Genomic DNA, 19,815 nt, shown 5'->3' with positions numbered 1-19,815 from the left:
TTTGATAATTATTGTATGTTAATTGTGATAAGTGTTGAATATCCTATCGCTCTTGTTTATACACAAAATGGTTTAGCAGAATCATTCATAAAACTTTAATTACTAGACTATTGCTTATGAAAGCTAGGCTTCCTACATCTATATGGGGACATGCTATTTTGCATCACTTGTACGCATTAGACCAATAGTTTATCATAAGTATTCGCCATTATAATTAGCTTATGGCCATGAGCCAAATATTTTCCATTTGAGGATTTTTGGATGTGCAGTATATGTTCCAATTGTTCCACCATAATGTACTGAGATGAGTCCTCAAATGAGGTTAGGAATACATATTGGATATGATTCCTCATCGATTATTAAATATCTTGAACCCTAACGGGTGATGTATTTATTGCACGATTTGAATAATTCATTTGCAAAATATGGCCAAGTTGAAGCGTTCAACGTCAGCCTTACCAGATGCATTTATAGATACAAACAAAGTAACTAAGTCACATATGCTAGGTGCAAATGTTCCATTGAAAATTGATATCCCAACACAGCAAGTTGTCACTAATGAGTCTGGAACATGCCAAAAGCGTGGTAGACTAGGGTTCCAAAGATAAAAATTCTCAAAAAAATAAAAATAATTAATGGTCAAGAAGACTTAGTTGAGGATGTAAATACCCATGAAAAATTCTTAACATGACTAATGAAGAAGGTGGAATATATAAAGATAATAATGAGATTTTAATAAACAGTGTCATGACAGGAAAAAGATGGAACCGAACTCATGTAATTATTGAAAACATTTTTTTGTATAATGTTACTCTTCATAATATATCTGAAAATGAGGATCCTAAACCAAAATCTATTGAAGAATGTCGACATAGAAAAAATTGGTTTCAGTAGAAAGAAGCAATCGAGGCAAAATTAAACTCACTTTCAAAACGTTAGGTTTTTTAGCCAGTGGCCCGAACACCAGAAGGTGTCAAACCTGTGGGATACAAATGGGTATTTGTAAGGAAAAGAAATAAAAATAATGAGGTCACAAGATATAAAGCAAAACTAGTTGCACAAGGTTTTTCACGAAGATCTGGTATTGATTATGAGGAGACGTATTCTCCGGTGGTTGATGTAATTACACTAAGATATTTAATTGGTCTGACTGTGTATAAAAGTATGGATATGCATCTTATAGATGTAGTCACAACATATTTATATGGATCTCTTGATAATGATATATATATGAGAATCTCAAAAGAATTTAAGGTACTTGAAACATATAAATCAAATCCCAAGAATTGTATTCAATAAAGTTACAAATATCGCTATATGGATTGAAATAATCAGGACAAATGTGGCGTAGTCGCCTGAGTAGATATTTTTTGAAAGAAGAATATAAAAATAATCCAATATGTCCGTGCATTTTTATTAAGAAATCACAGTTAGAATTTGTTATTATAACTGTATATGTTGATGACTTAAATATAATTAGAACTCCTGAAGAGCTTTCAAAGGCAATAGAATAAGAGAAAGAATTTGAGATGAAAGATCTCGTAAAAATAAAATTTTGCCTTGGTTTACAAATTGAGTATTTAGCAGATGAGATATTTGTTCATCAGTCAACTTATACAAGAAAAAATTGGAAAGGTTTTATATGGACAAAGCACATCCATCGAACATATCAATAGAAGTTCGTTGGCTAGATGTGAAGAAAGATATATTTCTACTTCGAGATGATAGTGAAGAATTTCTTGGTCCTGAAGTACCATATCTTAGTGCAATTGATGCACTTATGTATCTTGCTAATAACACAATATCAGATATCGCGTTTTAGTAAATTTATTAGCAAGATATAGTTCTTTTCCAACAAAAAGACATTGGAACAGAATTAAGCATATACTCCGTTATCTTCGAGAACGATCGACATGGGTTTGTTTTATTCAAATAAATCAAATTTTGATCTAGTTGGTTATGAAGATTCTGGATATTTATCTGATCCACACAAAGCTAGATCTCAAATAGATTATCTATTCATATGTGGAGGAACGGTTGTATCGTGGTGGTTAGTGAAACAAACTATAACGGCTACTTCCTCAAATCATGCTGAAATTCCTGCAATTCACGGCACTAGTCAAGAATGTATATGACTAAGATCAATGACTCAGCACATTCGTGAAATATGTGGTTTGTCTTCTAATAAAAATCTTCCAACAATATTATACGAAGACAATACAACATGTAAAGGAACCCCTGTGAGGGGAACCTTGAGTGGAAGTGGGATCATCCCAAATCCCAATTCTTTTTAGAAAAACAATACAGAGATGAAGTACAAATCATGCATTTATAAAAAAAATACAGCATGCTACAAAAATATGAAAAGAAAAGAAATTTTAGGGTTTTCGGAAAACCTTACCTTTGAAGACCTTTTTCACAAAGAACCTTTTCAATTGACACTACCACGAATGCAACCTTGGTATCCTCTTGGATGAGAGATCCAGGAGTGGTAGGCTCTAGCTAATTTTGGGATTGAGGGAATCAAGAGAATTTTTTAGAGGAAGAAAGATCTGGGAGAATTACAGAAAGTTCACTGTGTCTCACACCTATTTCCCTTTCTTGTAGAGGAAGAAGGAAGAACCTCTGTAACACGTATGTGATGGAGAGAAAAAAGGGGAGGGAGTTACATAATTAATTTTAAAAATAAAAAAAATTAATTTTAATAAATAAATTAAATAATAATTAATTAATTTATTTAATATATATTCATATGATAACTACTTTATCATATGATATATACTAAACTATATGTTATATCAGATATAACATATAACCTATAGTTTCAATATTGTATCATGTACAATATAACCTATAGTTTATTTTCTCTCACTAATAACATTTAATATAATTCATATTTACATAATTAATATTAGAAACATATTCATTAATTCCTCTAAAAAATACTTTATATTATAATGTATCAAATACATTATAGTAATTATATCATGTATAATTATCTTAATTATATCACATATAATTAGTTCGTTCAATTAATTTGAACAATTCAAATTAATCCAAAAACTGATCCTCAGTAAATCCTGTGAACAATTAATTCTGTAAAACTTGAAGCTCCATTGGTACGTGAATAATTAATCAAACTCTTTAATTAAATTATTCACCATCCGTTAATTATTGGGTACTCCACTAAAGGCCGACAGTTGCACTCTTCGCGATATATTTTCGTGTCCATTGGATATAACCAGTTAACAGTACAACGACCTTTCACAAATTTTCCGTAAGTACAACTAGGTCAAAATTACCGTTTTGCCCCTATAGTTACATCCAACTTCTTAAGTACCACTAATTCCTCTAATGAACAATAAATCATAGTCTCACTATGACTAATCCCTCTCAGGCCAGAAGAGGGTATGACGACACATTGTTCAAGTCCCGAAATCGGTCCTTAAGAAAGCAATTTATCTACTTACCCCGACATTGGGGAAGGAGTCAATTCCATCTTATGTAGCTGTGTTCCCAGCTCCCAAGTTAGACGAATCCTTAAAATGGTAGGCTTGTTAGTTAGCGATATGGTCACTCTCACCCATGCAAATCAAAGGACCGCCTTGAGTTCACAACTCACTTAGGATTCAAGTCATGTTACCTATGGTCATCATGATTAAATGTAAGTCTCTATTAAGTACAATGCTATATAATGAGACTACACATTTCGTGGTCCGGTCTTATACAAACTTCTTTATATAGAATATTCTCGCTCACATGTCTCCACATGAATGATCAGGATCAGATCATTTATGGCACTTTACAACAATTGTAAAATATACAAAGCAGGTCATACTCGTAGTGTCACCAATATAAGATATCCAACCTTATCCATCTACTATAGACCATTTAGGTTATCACTTAAAACATGATCCATCCGTATGTCTCTACATACATATTTAAGCTACGAGAAAACCTTGGAACTTAGTTTATTGGTTTGTGATTAATGCAACAACAGAATAAAATATCATATATTTTATCAAATAAACAATGAGTTTGTACCATACATTTATAAACTATAGGACTCTATGAGATTTAGGGCATCAACCCCAACAACATGTATATCCTAAATCAAAGGAGGATATATTAAAGGAGATAAAACAAAACATATTTCACCACCACTTTTCTACACTCACAATCTTGAAATATGTACTATTTTCCCTCATTGGGATTTTTTTTTTCATAGGTTTTATTGAGACATATTTTATATATAATAGGCATCTAATGAGATGTATTATAAATATTATGATAACAGATGTCCATTAGATGGTCATGCTTAGTGTCCATTGACCATGTGTCATGCCCCCATTTCCCAAAATAATGTCCATCTGTCTCAACATTACACATTATTAGTGTCTATGTAATCCATCTCCTACTTATCACATTTTCTATAAATAGTGGCATTTTTTGGGTTTTGGAAGACACACACATTGAGAAAATTCCATAAAAATTGGAGAAAGTGGAGAATTATTTCTTATTTTATATTTTGCTAATTTATATATTATGTTTAACTTATTTTAATATTTATTTATTTTATTATCATATTATTATTATATTTATTTTAATATTATATTTTATTGGTATCCGTGTTCCCGTTGTGCTCTTCAAGTTTATAAGACGTATGTTTTATAATTTATAATTTGGAGCGATAATTTGTTAGTTCATTTCAACCCGTATCTAATTTATGATCTTCTAATAAGTTATTATCCTAAATATCGTGAATTTTTTTTTTTTTATGCATAGAGTGTTTTATAAAATTTATTTTTATTATAACCAATGAGTTTATAAAATGATAATAATATTATGAATATTCTCATTGCTTAATGTCCCAAAGGCCATGTGTCACCATTCATGTTATCCATTACCATATGCATTTTTATTAAAACCAATGAGTTTATAAAATGTGAACTTGAAGTTCAGAAAATAATTCATTTGCAAAATATAGAAAATCAATTGCCAGATGCATTTATAGTTGCAAAGAAAGTGACTACATATACCACCTTGTCAGTAATGAGTTTGGAATACGCAAGCGTGATAGACTAGTGGGTTCCAAAAAAAAAAAATTAAAATAAGTTAAACATAATATATAAATAAACAACCAAGTGAAAAAGACTTTTATGGGTATTTACATCCTCGAAAACGAAAATAATTAATATTGAAAAAGACTTGGTTGAGGATGTAAATACCCATTAAAAAAATCCTCAACATGACTAGTGGGGAAGATGAAATATCTAAAGATAATAATAAAATTTCAATAAACTATGTCATGACAGGAAAAAGATGGAATTGAACTAATGTAATTATTAACAACATTTTTGCGTATAATGTTGCTCTTGATATTATATCTGAAAATGAGGATCCTGAATCAAAATCTGTTGAAGAATGTCAACAAAGAAACGATTGGCTTCAGTGGAAAGAAGCAATCGAGGCAAAATTAAACTCACTTTCAAAACGTCAGGTTTTTTGACCAGTAGTCCGAACACCAGAAGGTGTTAAACCCGGGATACAAATGGGTATTTGTGAGGAAAAGAAATGAAAATAATGAGGTCATAAGATATAAAGCAAGACTAATTGCGCAAGGTTTTTCACAAAGACCTGATATTGATTTTGATGAGACGTATTCTCCGGTGGTAGATGCAACTACATTAAGATATTTAATTGGCTTGATTGTGTATACAAGTCTGAATATGCATCTTATGGATGTAGTCACAACAAATTTATATGGATCTCTTGATAATGATATTTATATGAGAATTCCAGAAGAATTTAAGGTACTTGAAACATATACATCAAATTCTCGGGAATAGTATTCAATAAAGTTACAGAGATCACTATATGGATTGAAACAATCAGAACGGGCATGGTATAATCACCTGAGTAGATATTTATTGAAAGAAGGAAATCAAAATAATCCAATATGTTCGTATGTTTTTATAAAGAAATCACAATTAGGATTTGCTATTATAATTATATATATTGATGAATCGAATATAATTGGAACTCCTGAAGAACTTGCAAAAGCAATAGAATATCTTAAGAAAGAATTTGAGATGAAAGATCTCGGAAAAACAAAATTTTGCCTTGGTTTGCAAATTGAGCATTTTAGCAGATGGAATATTTATTCATCAGTCAACTTATACAGGAAAAATTTTGAAAATTTTTATATGAACACAACACATCCATTAAATATTCCAATGGAAGTCCGTTCATTGGATATAAAGAAAGATATATTTCGACCTTGAGAAGATAATGAAGAACTTCTTGGTCTTGAAGTACCATATCTTAGTGCAATTGGTGCACTTATGTATCTTGCTAATAATACAATACCAGATATTGCATTTTCAGTAAATTTATTAGCTAGACATAGTTATTCTCCTATAAAAAGACATTGGAATAGAATTAAGCATATACTCTGTTATCTCCGAGCAACAATTGATATGAGTTTGCTTTATTCAAATAAATCAAATTTTGATCTAGTTGGTTATGCAGATTATGGATATTTATCTGATTCGCATAAAGCTAGATCTCAAATAGGTTATCTGTTCACATGTGGAGGAACAACTATATCATATCGATTTGAAACAGACTATAATGACCACTTTCTCAAATCATGCTGAAATTCTTGCAATTCATGAGGCTAGTTAAGAATGTGTATGGCTAAAATCAATGACTCAACACATTCATGAAACGCGTGGCTTGTCTTCTAATAGAAATCTTCCAACAATATTATACGAATACAACACAACTTGCATAGCCCAAATCAAATGAAGATATATTAAAGGAGATAAAACAAAACATATTTCACTGAAGCTTCTCTACACTCATGATCTTGAAGAAAATGGCGACATCATTATACAACAAATTTGTTCGAAAGATAACCTGACAGACTTATTTACAAAGGCATCACCAACCGCAACTTTTGAAAAATTGGTGCACAACATTGGAATGCGACGACTTAGAGATCTTAAGTGATGTTTTCATGAGAGGGAGTAAATATATTGTATTCTTTTAGGAGTATGGATTATATGAAATATGTACTATTTTTCCTTCACTAGGATTTTTTTCAATGGATTTTTCCTAGTAAGGTTTTAACTAGGCATATTTCATATATATATATGGGCATCTAAGAGAGAGTATTATGAATATTATAATAAAAAATAGATGACCATTGCTTAGTGTCCCAAAGGTCACGTGTCACCATTCATGTTGTCCATGATTGGTATCCATGTAAGTCCACATCCTCCTTTATCATTTGCTTATAAATACTGGCCTTTGGTGGATCTTAAAATGATATATACCCATTGGTGAGAAATCCACACTAAATTCCACTAAAATTTTTAATTGTCCAATTTTATAGTTTTAGTTTTTATTTATGTATCATTATTATATAAAAATACTATTATATTATATTTTTCCATATATGTATTCCCATGGTGCTCCTGAATTTCATAACAAATAATTTTTTTTAAAAAAACTTTACATTGTTCATGTTTTAGTTGTGGTATCCCATTGATGTGGGAGAAAAACGAAAAAATAAATTATGATGTTTGATGTATGTTTTTCATGTCGTATAGACTTTATGTTATTAAATATATATAAGATTTAACGTTTAATCATTATGTGAAGTTGAAAATATTTTGATTTCAACCGTATAGGTGTAGTGGAATATTAAGATATCTAACATGCATTAAACGTATATGACATATCCATTCAAGATTGACAAGCTGATAAGGTCACACTACTCAAAATTGACATGCTGAATATCTCCCGTTAATGTTTAATTCATCATTGCCAAAATAAAATGATTCGAACAATATGGATGTATAAATGTGTGTGTATAACCTCGATGAAGTGAGAGGGGTAATTACAAATTGTGTTTAATACAAAAATATAACACTAAAGATAATGTATTTGGAAAAGATACAATTTAGGGCTTCAACGAGATGATTAAGTTGGATCTAGCAATATAACTTCGTGCATGGTCGCACTTCAATTCTTAAGTGAAAGATGCTGGAATAGGAAGATTATGTCACCGTGGAGCTAAACTCCATTATAGATGTGTTTAAAACATATACAATAATTACATATATAATGCATTGACCAATTGAGTATAGCTATAATCAAATTTAGGAAGATTATGTCAATTTAAACTCCATTATAGATGTGTTTAAAACATATACATTAATCAAATATATAATGCATTAACCAATATACAAAGATGTGTTTAATCGAAATCTTTACCAACATCTAAAAAAAGTACAATTTATATTAATTTTGAAGATATTCATCAATAAGAAGCCATATTATTTTGATTTGGAAGTAAAAACAACTTAATTATTCATTTAAATAAGATCTATAACTATTTTGATTTTTTTGAAGATATCTATATATATCCGTAAAATCGAAGTTCCGAAATCATTATGTAAATCCATATTCTAATATTTGGCTTTTACTTGATAATCAACCTTGGTGCTTCATATAGATGACGTTCGTTTGCAAGTATTATGACCGGTCTGGAACCTCGTGATTTTGAGAGATTTCAATTCATAATGGATTTAAGATAAATTTCATTATTTGGTACCGCAATAAATAAAATGATTTTAAAATTTGAAGTGGTTTTAAATCTCGTTTTACTTTTTTTTTTTAAAAAAAACATTTCTAACTAGAATGCTCGCAGTTGGCCAGAATTCATTAAATAAGTAAATTACTTAATTAATCTTATCAAATTTTAATTTTTAATTAACACATTAAAATTAAAAGTTTATACTAGTAAATTTTAATTTTTCATTTTCAGTTATTATCTAAATACAAAATTTTAAATACATTAATTTTAAATCTTACCAGATTAAAAATAATTCTTCATAGAATAAATTTTCTTTGCAGCTTTGGCCTCGGGCAAAAATCATTTTGAATATTTTGGGCATCTATGCAATTATCTCATCAACCCCATTGGTGACCGGTTTGGTTTCCTGTAAATCCTACTTCGCCGGGCTCTGTTGACATCTACTACATGTGAGGAAAAGTGTCTGCTACATTCCGATGGCCGCCATTTCCAGTTCCAAGGACAAGGCGACGGTTCTTTTCATAAAGCAATCGTTAAACTCGTATCGGCGTCTTCCAACTCTCAGGTGATCTTTCGTAAACCTCCCATTTTACTTTTATTTATCGAAGTTCTGAATTTGCATTCTATTTGCTTTGATATCTGCAATGCTCCGTGCAATTGTTTTACTGATTCTGAAAACTCAGGTGCTATTCTTCTCGACTAACCAAGACCGAAACCAAATCATCGACCAAAACCAGAAAGGCCAGAGGCATGGCCCGGATAATCAACTCTAAACCTTGGTCAGGTGAGCTCGAATCGTCGCTGGCTTCACTCTCACCCTCTCTCTCTAAAACCACCGTTCTTCAAACTCTGGGTTTTCTGAGAGACCCATCCAAAGCCCTTCAATTCTTCAATTGGGCTCAAGAAAGGGGTTATGCCCATACTGAACAATCCTACTTCTCGATGCTAGAAATTTTGGGTCGCAACCGGCATCTTAATACAGCTAGGAATTTTCTGTTTTCGATCGAAAAACGGTCTCGTGGGCTAGTCAAACTCGAAGCCCGCTTCTTCAATAGCTTAATGAGGAACTTTAGTCGAGCTGGACTCTTTCAGGAGTCTATAAAGCTTTTTACGACGATGAAATCACATGGGGTTTCCCCGTCGGTTGTTACATTCAATAGTCTTTTGACCATTTTGCTTAAAAGGGGTAGGACCAATATGGCGAAGAACGTGTATGATGAAATGCTTTGTACTTATGGAGTGACTCCAGATACATTTACATTCAACATTTTGATTAGAGGATTTTGTATGAATGGCATGGTTGATGAAGGTTTTAGGATTTTCAAGGACTTGTCTCGCTTTGGATGCGAAGCGGATGTTATCACATATAACACACTCGTTGATGGGTTGTGCAGGGCAGGTAAGGTTACCGTTGCATATAATGTGGTAAAGGGTATGGGGAAGAAAAGCGTGGATCTGAATCCCAACGTTGTTACATACACAACTTTGATTAGAGGTTATTGTGCAAAGCGAGAGATTGATAAAGCCTTGGCTGTTTTTGAAGAAATGGTTAATCAAGGATTGAAAGCGAACAACATAACCTACAATACTTTAATTAAGGGACTTTGCGAGGCCCGTAGATTTGAGAAAGTAAAAGAGATATTGAAGGCAACAGCAGGAGATGGAACATTTTCCCCTGACACGTGCACATTCAATACTTTGATGCATTACCATTGTCATTCTGAAAACTTGGATGACGCCCTGAGAGTGTTTGAGAGGATGACAGAATTAAAGATTCCCCCAGATTCGGCCACATACAGTGTATTGGTTAGAAGTTTGTGTCAAGGAGGGCATTATGAGAAGGCAGAGGACTTGTTAGATAAACTGTTGGAGAGAAAAATCTTGTTAAGTGATGACGGGTGTAAGCCTCTTGTTGCTGCATATAACCCCATTTTCAAGTATTTATGTGAAAATGGAAAGACTAAGAAAGCTGAAAAAGTATTTAGACAGCTAATGAGAAGAGGAACACAAGACCCTCCATCTTACAAGACTTTGATTATGGGGCATTGTGACGAAGGTACATTTGAATCTGGGTATGAGCTACTAGTCTTGATGTTGAGGAAAGATTTTTTACCAGATTTGGAGATATATGAATCCTTAATCAACGGGCTTTTGCACAAGGATAAGCCTCTTCTTGCCCTTCAGTCACTGGAAAAGATGCTAAGGAGCTCCCATCTTCCTAAATCATCTACCTTTCATTCTATACTTGCAAAACTATTAGAACAAGGAAGTGCATCCGAGTCTGCTAGTCTTATACAATTAATGTTAGACAAGAATATTAGACAAAATCTTAGTTTCTCGACTGGTTGTATAAGACTACTATTTGGAGCTGGAATGAATGACAAAGCATTCCAAATTGTTCACCTGCTTTATGAGAATGGCTATTCGGTTAAAATGGAAGAATTAATTCATTATCTTTGCCGCTGTAACAAGGTTATTGAGGCATCTAAAATGTTGCTATTTAGTTTGGAGAGTCATCAATCTGTCGACGTGGATGTTTGCAATACAGTAATTTTTCGGCTTTGTGAAATTAATAAGTTGTCTGAAGCATTTAGTCTGTACTATAAACTGGTGGAGATGGGAGTCCATCAACAGTTAAGCTGTCAAAACCAATTGAAAGTATCTCTTGAGGCTGGGGAGAAATTGGAAGAGGCTGAGTTTGTATCAAAAAGGATGGAACTGGTGGAGATGGGAGTCCATCAACAGCTAAGCCGTCAAAACCAATTGAAAGTTTCTCTTGAGGCTGGGAGAAAATTGGAAGAGGCCGACTTTGTATCAAAAAGGAGGGAACAGCAGCTGAAATTTAAAAATTCCAATCCACGAGTGCAAGATAGTTCTGAGAAGTCCAGAGGAAAATGGTGAGATTCCACTGTACAGTATTTTCTCTGTATAGCTTGATTGTCTTTACTCTTTAGTCTTCTTGCAGCATGGATTGATCAACCTTTAGCAAATAAATAGCATAATTTTGTCTCTGGTTAAGCACAATATAATCAACATCTTTTTTTAGGAAACAGAAAACCTCTCACTGTAAGATCCGAAAGTACAAAGGGTGATAAGAAACTAAGGGGACTGCCATTTTTCACAGGCAGCTCTCTGAGAATTATGATATAGGTGTCGGGAGAACTCTGAAACTCCATGGGATTTTTCCTTTCATTTCACTTTTACTGGAAGCTGTCATCCTTGAATCTAAATGTGTTTGACACGGCCCAGAACATTCTGCAGTCCTCTTTACAAGTCTAAGCCAATCAGAGTTTTGGCATGGGATGTGGACTTTTAGGGAGAGGATGAAATTTAAGACCATGTACCAACTACAAAGCTTCAACTTGAAAGTTCTTTATCTAACTCTTTTTGTGGCTACGAAATTTTATAGGTTTAAGCTAATTAGTGGAACTTCTTTCAGTACACTTGCAGGAACGATGTGTCTTGAAAGACTTGGAGAATGACAACTTCAAAAATGGAATAACGGCTCCTTAAAATAAAAGTAACCTGAGATGATTGTTAATATTCAGTGGGGTGTTTTGTTTCTATATGTCTCTTCTATCCCAAGCAGATATTCCCGATTATTTTCTTACACTTACACCGGCTTAAATTCTCTCCTATACTACCATTATTACTATCTAATTAATGTACACATCCCTTCCTTTGCAGAATAACCGGAAGTTATTTGTCGCAGGTGGGTGTGAAAACTTCAAGGTGGCATAGTCCAGGATCGGACCTGGAATTTGCTGTTAGGAAAGCCTAATAACTTGGGGTTTGAGTAAAAACTTTAGGGCAGCGAATTTGTTATGTTTTATCCTTTCCCGATAAGAAAAATATGGGTGAGACGTGAGAGAAGCTAGGAAGGAAAAATATTGAGGTTCTTGGGTATTTGTGTGGGTGGGGCCTATGTGTCATGCATATTGGGTGTGGATGTTAAGTTGGGATTTAGTTTTACGGTTCACGAAAAAATGGGGGGGAGTGTGTTTTAGATCACCAACTTCTCTCCAAGAAAAGTGGATAATGGCCCATTTAAATTCTCCGAACTCTGTGATAGGTTTCATTCAGATTTTTACAGAAAAGGCTATAAACATATCGTTTAAGCTCCCAAATATGTCAAGGATGAGTTGTGAGGGCTCGGCTATGCTCGATCATCCACGGGCAAGGCGTGTTCCAACACCTAGGACGGCAACTATCCTTGCACTTGGCAAGGCATTTCCCAGCCAACTTGTTCCACAAGAGTGCTTGGTCGAGGGTTACATTCGAGATACAAAATGCGTAGATGCAACTATCAAGGAAAAATTGGAGCGTTTATGTAAACAAATAATTTGTGTTACCTTCAATATATCGATAAATTATTCTATAAGTGCTTTTCAAATATAATTTTAGTAGCATTAAGAGATTGAAGCTAAGCTCTCTTTATTTTCATCCCAGGCAAAACGACCACTGTGAAGACAAGATACACTGTCATGTGCAAAGAAATCTTGGATAAGTATCCTGAGCTTGTAACGGAGGGCTCACCCACCATCCGACAGAGGTTGGAAATTGCTAACCCTGCAGTTGTTGAGATGGCCACTGAAGCTAGCAAAGCCTGCATTAAGGAATGGGGGAGATCAGTTGAAGATATCACCCACATTGTCTATGTTTCTTCTAGTGAAATCCGCTTACCTGGTGGGGATCTTTACATTGCCAATCGGCTTGGTTTGAAGAATGATGTTGGTCGTGTAATGCTGTACTTTCTAGGCTGTTATGGTGGTGTCACTGGACTCAGGGTTGCCAAAGACATAGCAGAAAACAATCCAGGAAGTCGAATTTTGCTGATGACTTCTGAGACTACAATCCTTGGATTTCGTCCTCCGAACAATGCACGCCCATATGACCTCGTTGGGGCCGCACTTTTTGGTGACGGAGCTGCTGCTGTGATCATTGGAGCAGACCCTGTGCCTGGGCAAGAATCTCCTTTCATGGAGCTGAACTATGCTGTCCAACAATTCTTGCCAGATACCCACAATGTGATTGATGGCAGACTTTCTGAGGAGGGTATAAATTTCAAACTTGGTAGAGACCTTCCACAGAGAATAGATGACAACATAGAAGATTTCTGCAGGAAGCTGATGGGAAAGGGAAGGCTGGTGGATTTTAATGACTTGTTCTGGGTAGTTCATCCTGGTGGCCCAGCAATTCTCAATAAACTAGAGAACACTCTGAGGTTGAAAAGTGGGAAGCTTGAATGCAGCAGAAAGGCCTTGATGGATTATGGAAATGTTAGCAGCAACACCATTTTCTATGTCATCGAGAACATGAGAGAGAATCTGAAGAGGGAGGATGGGGAAGAATGGGGACTGGCTTTGGCATTTGGACCAGGCATTACTTTTGAAGGCATTCTCATTCGTAGCCTCTGATTTCTCTATCCCCGTCATATGCTTTGTGATCTGAAAACTTACAGAAAACAAAATGTGCTTCTTAACTTTACTATAACTGAAAGCAGGTTTAGCTTTGGATTATATAAAATGTTCATTCTGAATTTGAAATCTATTTGGATTGTGAATGAAGAAGGATACATATTAATAGCAATTAGAATCTTTATCCCCTGCAGATCCATTGATTAGAAAATTATCATGCCTAGAAATCATCAATGAGTTTGGCGGGTGAAGATTGGAGATATAAGTTTTCATAAGAATTGTCAGAATGTTACAAAAAAGATGTAAAACTTTTAAAATGTGAAATTTGAAAATTAAGGCAAAAATTAGTTCAAAATAAAAGTGAATAAGGGAATGATAGAAAAGTACGAGAGTAATGAGAGCTTAATACATAATATGGCCAAATGCAAAATGGTATAATTAGGTCGTAATTTACTTGCACTGGCTTCAAAATTAGTTCGAATGTTTGAAAAAAAAGAAGGGAAATTATTATAAAGGATAACAATATGAAACTTACACATAGCAAAAAAACAAGAGTAGCCCATTTGGTAAATATGGTAAATTTTGCTATATGTGTAAATAGTTTAGTCCATTTTCTATATTTGAAAATGCCCTTGAAAATATCCATTTTATTATAATTATTATAATTTAGGTGTAATGTAGATGTCCAAACTTAGTGTCTTAAAAGATCAATTGTCAATCTCTTATCACTCCGTGTATCATTCTATATGTTATCCATGTGTCTCATACTTATACTATCATTAGTGTATATGTAATTCCACTTTTTACTTGCCAAATTGCTTATAAATAGTGACATTTAATGGATCTTGCACATTGGTGAGAAAATTAAAAGAAGGATTGGATGATTTTGAGAATTTTGAATTTTCATAAATTTCTATATTTTATATTTTGATATTTTATTTTAATTATTTAATTATTATATTATAATTTATTGGTTTTCGTGTTGTCGTGGTGCTTCGTTTTGATCCTCCATTTTACAACACATTATTAGCACGAGCTTCTGTTGTTTCTCCTATTGAAGGTAGGTTTTAAAGTGTTACCATGACAAATCTTACAAAACTAGAATTTGCAGGTCTTGACATTAATGGTAATAATTATTTGTCATAGGTGATTGATGCTGAAATACACTTGGATGCTATGAACCTTGGAGATACAATGAAGAAGGGAATACGACATCAAATCAAGAAAAAGACTAAAACTATGATTTTTTCTTTGTCACCATCTTAACAAGGGATTAAAGATGGAATATCTAACTGTAAAATATCCCCACATTTTGTGGAAGAATTTGAAAGAAAGATATAATCATAAAAAAAGGTCAATTTTCCTAAAGCTCCTTATAAATGGATGCACTTGAGGCTCCAACATTTCAAATCAGTAAGTGATTATAACTCTGTATATTTAAAATCAATTCAAAATTGTTGTTATGCGGGGAGAAAATTACTGATGTAGATATGTTAGAAAAAACATTGTTTACATTCATGTTTTAAATATGCTCATATAACAGCAATATCGAGAGAAATATTTGAAACAATATTCTGAACTCATTTTATGTCTTCTTGTGGCTGAACAAAATAACGAGTTATTAATGAAAAATCATGAATCGCGACCAACTGAAGCAATATCCATTTCCTAAAGTGAATGCTATGAATTTTAATAATCGTGGTCGAGGTTGTGGTCATGGTAAAGGAAGAAATAATTATTATTTTCGTAGTGGTCGTTATAATCCTCCAAATTTCAAAAGAACGATACGAAATTATGATCATAAAGGAAAGTTCCACAAGATAAAAATTCAAGAGATGTTGGACAAAAAGGTTTCTGATGTGGTATAACTATGCATTGGACACATATCTATTGTACATCAAACCATTTAGTTGATCTCTATCAAGCTTCCCTGAAGGAAAAATGAAAAAATGTTGAAGCAAATTTTACAAACCAGGATAATGATATATTTGACACATCTAGTATGAAAAATTTAGATGCAACAGACTTCTTTGAATTTCTTAAAGAGAAATTTGACACAATTGATGAGATATTGAGCTTCTTTTGATTTTGAGAATATTTAGGGATAATGTTGTCGTTGTTTTTCTTTTTCAATCTATCTTTCATGTTTTTTTAAGATTAAACTTTTGTATTTCAAATTTTGTTTCTTTTATTGTAATTGTTTATTTAAATGAAGAATCATGGACAATTTTCATATGTTGAGTGATTAAAAAATGAGAAATGAAGATCTATGTCTGGTTGCTTTGCAATTATGCATACAATACTTACAAGTACAAAATATTTGTTCAAACTAACAATATTGGAAGAAAAATTCAGTACAGTATCAGGTTCTGCAAATTTAAACGAATGTTTTGAAAAAGCAAATATTATTTTGCCTAAAGGAACAAAATTTACAATTAAGGATGCATTGTTCTCTAGTTTATCAAAGAGAAATCTACTAAGTTTTAAAGATATATGTTGCAATGATCGTATTGAAACCGATAGTAAAAATAATATAGAGTATCTTTTTATATCATATTTACTGTCTCACATGAAAAACATATACTGGAAAAGTTGACTGCTTTATCTTCTAGATTATATTATACTCATATATGAGTAATTAAAACAAATGCAACAATGAACCTGAAGTTTATGAATCCAGATATATTTGCTATTTAACATGATAGTCTAGGTCATTCAGGGTCTATAATGATGAGAAGAATTATTGAGAACTCACAAGGACATCCATTGAAGAGCTAGAAGATTCTTCAATCTAATGAATTATAATGTGATTCTTGCTCTCAAGACAAATTAATAATTAGACCAACACCAGTTAAAGTGGAAACTAAATCACCTGCAACTTTTTTTTATCAAATTCATAATGATATATGTGAACCTATTAACCCACTAACTGGACCATTTAAATATTTTATGGTATTAATATACGCATCCAGTAGATGGTCATAAGTGTGCTTATTATCAAGTCGAAACCTTGCATTTGCAAGATTATTTGCTCAAACAATTAAGTTAAGCACAATTTCTTGATTATACAGTTAAGACCATTTGTCTTGATAATGCAGGTGAATTTACATCTTAAGATTTTGATAATTATTGTATGTCAATTGGGATATTGTCCTGTAGCCCATGTTCATACACAAAATAGTTTAACAGGATCATTTATAAAACGTTTGCAATTAATTGCTAGACTATTACTAATGAGAGTTAAGTTTCCTACCTCTGTATGGTGTTATGCTAATTTGCATGTTGCGCCACTTGCATGCTTAGGCCAATAGCTTATCATAAGTACTTGCCATTATAATTAGCTTATGATCATAGGCCAAATATTTTCCATCTGAAAACTTTTAGATATACAGTATATGTTCCAATTACTCCACCACAATATAGTAAGATGAGTCCTCAAAGGAGATTAGGAATATGTGTTGGATATGATTATCCATCAATTATTAAATATATTAGACTTTTAATGGATGATATTTCTAAACGATTTGCTAATTGTCTAATGAGACAAATTTCACTACATTAGGGGGAGGAATTAAGAAGTTGAAAAAAGAAATTACACGGAACGCATTGTTATTGTCTTGTTTAGATCCCCGTATAGATCAATGTAAACTTGAAGTTCATAAAATAATTCATTTGCAAAATATAGAAAATTAGTTACCATATACATTTATAGATGCTAAGAAAGTAACTAAGTCATATATACCAACTATAAATGTTTCATCGAAAATTGATATCCCAACACAATAAGTTGTCACTAATGAGTCTAGAACACGCTAGAAGCGTGATAGATCAATGGGTTTTAAAGATAAAAATCATCGAAAAAGAAAAATAGTCAATAGTAAAAAATACTTGGTTGAGGATATAAATACTTATAAAGAAATCCTAGAAATGACTAGTAAAGAAAGTGAAATACCTAAAAATAATAATGAGATTTCAATAAACTATGTCATGACAGGGAAAAGATGGAATTGAACTAATATAATTACTAACAAAATTATTACGTATAATGTTACTCTGGATATTATATCTGAAATTGAGGATTTTAAACCAAAATCAGTTAAAGAATATCGACATAGAAAAGTTTGGCTTCAGTGGAAAGAAGCAATTGAGAAAGAATTAAACTCACTTTCAAAACGTCAAGTTTTTGGACCAGTAGTCTGAACACCAGAAGGTGTCAAATTTGTGAGAAAAAGAAATGAAAATAATGAAGTCCTAAAATATAAAGCAAGACTAGTTGCACTGGGTTTTTATCACAAATACTAAGTATTGATTATGATGAGACATATTCTCTAGTGATAGATGTAATCACACTAAGATTTTTAATTGGTTTGACTGTGCACTACAAGAAAAATGAGTTCTCCCGACACCTAAATCGAGCATCGGGAGTTTGGTCGTCGGGAGAGACCATCTCTCCTGACGCTATAAAGGCCCGTCGAAAGTTCCCCAGGAACTCCCGACGATTAAAAATAGGCATCGGGAGTTCCAGATCCCTGACGCCATGCATTAGCCATCGGGCGACGTCGGGAAAGGGGATCTGGTTGAAACCAGATCTCCTTCTTCCCCATTCTTCCCCATTTCTTTTCCCTAAAACCCTAAACCGCGCCTCACCTCCCCGCGCCCCACCTCCTCCCCGCGCCGCCAGTTCCCCCCACTCTTCTCCCTCCCTCTCCCATTTTCCCCTCTTTTAACCGCCGTCGCCGCCGCCCATTCCTCTCCCTCCCTCTCCCATTTTCCCCTCCTTTCCCGCCACCGTTCGCCCTCCCTCCACTCTTCTCCCTCCCTCTCCCATTTTCCTCTCTTTTTCCATGGCCGTCGCCGCTCCTCCCTTCGGTCAGCAACTACAATCAACTGCCCGCCACCGCCGTCATCTCTTCGTCTCATTCAACCACCACCGTCCGCCGCCCCCACCGCTGCCGGTAATCTTCTTATTTTATTTTCACTTGTATATTTATTTAAATCATTATTTCACATCCTTTTGTACAAATCATGCCCATTCAAATCTGTGTATCCATTTCTATTCGCGACTTTCAATTTAATCAAATTAGACCTCAATTTTGATAAATATTACAATTAATTAACCCACTAATAAAAAAAATAATGTTAAAGATTGTGTCAATTTCACTAGATTTCAATAATATCAACTTTGATAAAAATTTTAAGTTTTAACTAATGCACATATTTATCATCCAATATCGGTGTATGTCGCTTTTGTTAAGATCTCGTCAATTTTGCATCATATATTTGTTTTACAATTCTCTGAAAGCCTATAGAGTAATTTTATAACGAACATGTCATAATTCGTTAGAGATAAACATTATTACATTCTTTTAAGTTTCAAGTTGATTACAAAACTATCTTTATGTCTAAAAAATGATATGATGTTGGTTATTTGGAGCTTAAGCATGCATGATTTAACATTTCGAACTTTCCTTGAAAGGAGAAAGAAAATTAGTACATAGATGCTATGTGCTATTTTTAGTATATGAACTTTTTTTGCTTATATGTTTGTGTCTAATAAATTTATAAATTTAAAAAATATAAAATAAATCTTTAAACCTCCAATTTGGTACTTAATAGGTCCCTGACACATTTAATATTTTAAAAAAGTTTAAAAAATCTACTAGACATAAAACTAAATTTTGTGTCTAATAAAAAATTGAACTTTAAATTTTGTGTCCAATAGGCTTGTAAATTTTAAAAGATGTTGAATAGATGAAAGCCCTATATTAGACACAAAATTGAAAGCTTGGAAAT

The 19,815-nt window shown here is 33.1% G+C and overlaps 2 protein-coding genes across 4 annotated transcripts; both read left to right on the top strand.

Moving 5' to 3' along the window:
- The first annotated feature begins 8,938 nt into the window (after positions 1-8,938).
- LOC120084513 (Tetratricopeptide repeat (TPR)-like superfamily protein) lies at positions 8,939-12,420 on the top strand. Of its 3 annotated transcripts, none has more exons than XM_090317536.1 (3): positions 8,939-9,170; positions 9,289-11,502; positions 12,293-12,420. In XM_090317536.1, coding segments are annotated over exons 1-3 (2,304 nt in total). In that variant the 5' UTR covers positions 8,939-9,081; the 3' UTR covers positions 12,294-12,420. The 3 variants fall into 3 exon arrangements, with proteins under 3 accessions (XP_090173662.1, XP_090173617.1, XP_090173638.1); XM_090317491.1 differs by lacking the exon at positions 12,293-12,420 and adding an exon at positions 11,730-11,864; XM_090317512.1 differs by lacking the exon at positions 12,293-12,420 and adding an exon at positions 11,652-11,781.
- A 109-nt stretch (positions 12,421-12,529) lies between these two features.
- LAP6 (Chalcone and stilbene synthase family protein) lies at positions 12,530-14,194 on the top strand. Its single transcript, XM_090317585.1, has 2 exons — positions 12,530-12,935; positions 13,055-14,194. The coding sequence occupies exons 1-2, from the start codon at positions 12,530-12,532 to the stop codon at positions 14,020-14,022; spliced, it is 1,374 nt and encodes a 457-aa protein (XP_090173711.1). The 3' UTR covers positions 14,023-14,194.
- The last annotated feature ends 5,621 nt before the right edge of the window (positions 14,195-19,815 follow it).

The sequence above is a fragment of the Benincasa hispida genome, chromosome 1, assembly GCF_027475165.1.
Source record: "Benincasa hispida cultivar pf3 chromosome 1, pf3_genome.v1.1, whole genome shotgun sequence".
In the NCBI taxonomy this organism is placed as follows: Eukaryota; Viridiplantae; Streptophyta; class Magnoliopsida; order Cucurbitales; family Cucurbitaceae; genus Benincasa; species Benincasa hispida.
Note: the sequence above shows the minus strand (reverse complement) of the source record. Positions and strands in the feature narration are given on the sequence as shown.

Coding starts and splice junctions, on each gene's coding strand:
- LOC120084513 (XM_090317491.1), top strand. CDS start 9,082: ATGGCCGCCATTTCCAGTTCCAAGGACAAGGCGACGGTTCTTTTCATA. Junction 9,171..9,288: donor CGGCGTCTTCCAACTCTCAG/GTGATCTTTCGT, acceptor CTGAAAACTCAG/GTGCTATTCTTCTCGACTAA. Junction 11,503..11,729: donor GAGAAGTCCAGAGGAAAATG/GTGAGATTCCAC, acceptor CATTTTTCACAG/GCAGCTCTCTGAGAATTATG.
- LAP6 (XM_090317585.1), top strand. CDS start 12,530: ATGTGTCATGCATATTGGGTGTGGATGTTAAGTTGGGATTTAGTTTTA. Junction 12,936..13,054: donor GGAAAAATTGGAGCGTTTAT/GTAAACAAATAA, acceptor TTTTCATCCCAG/GCAAAACGACCACTGTGAAG.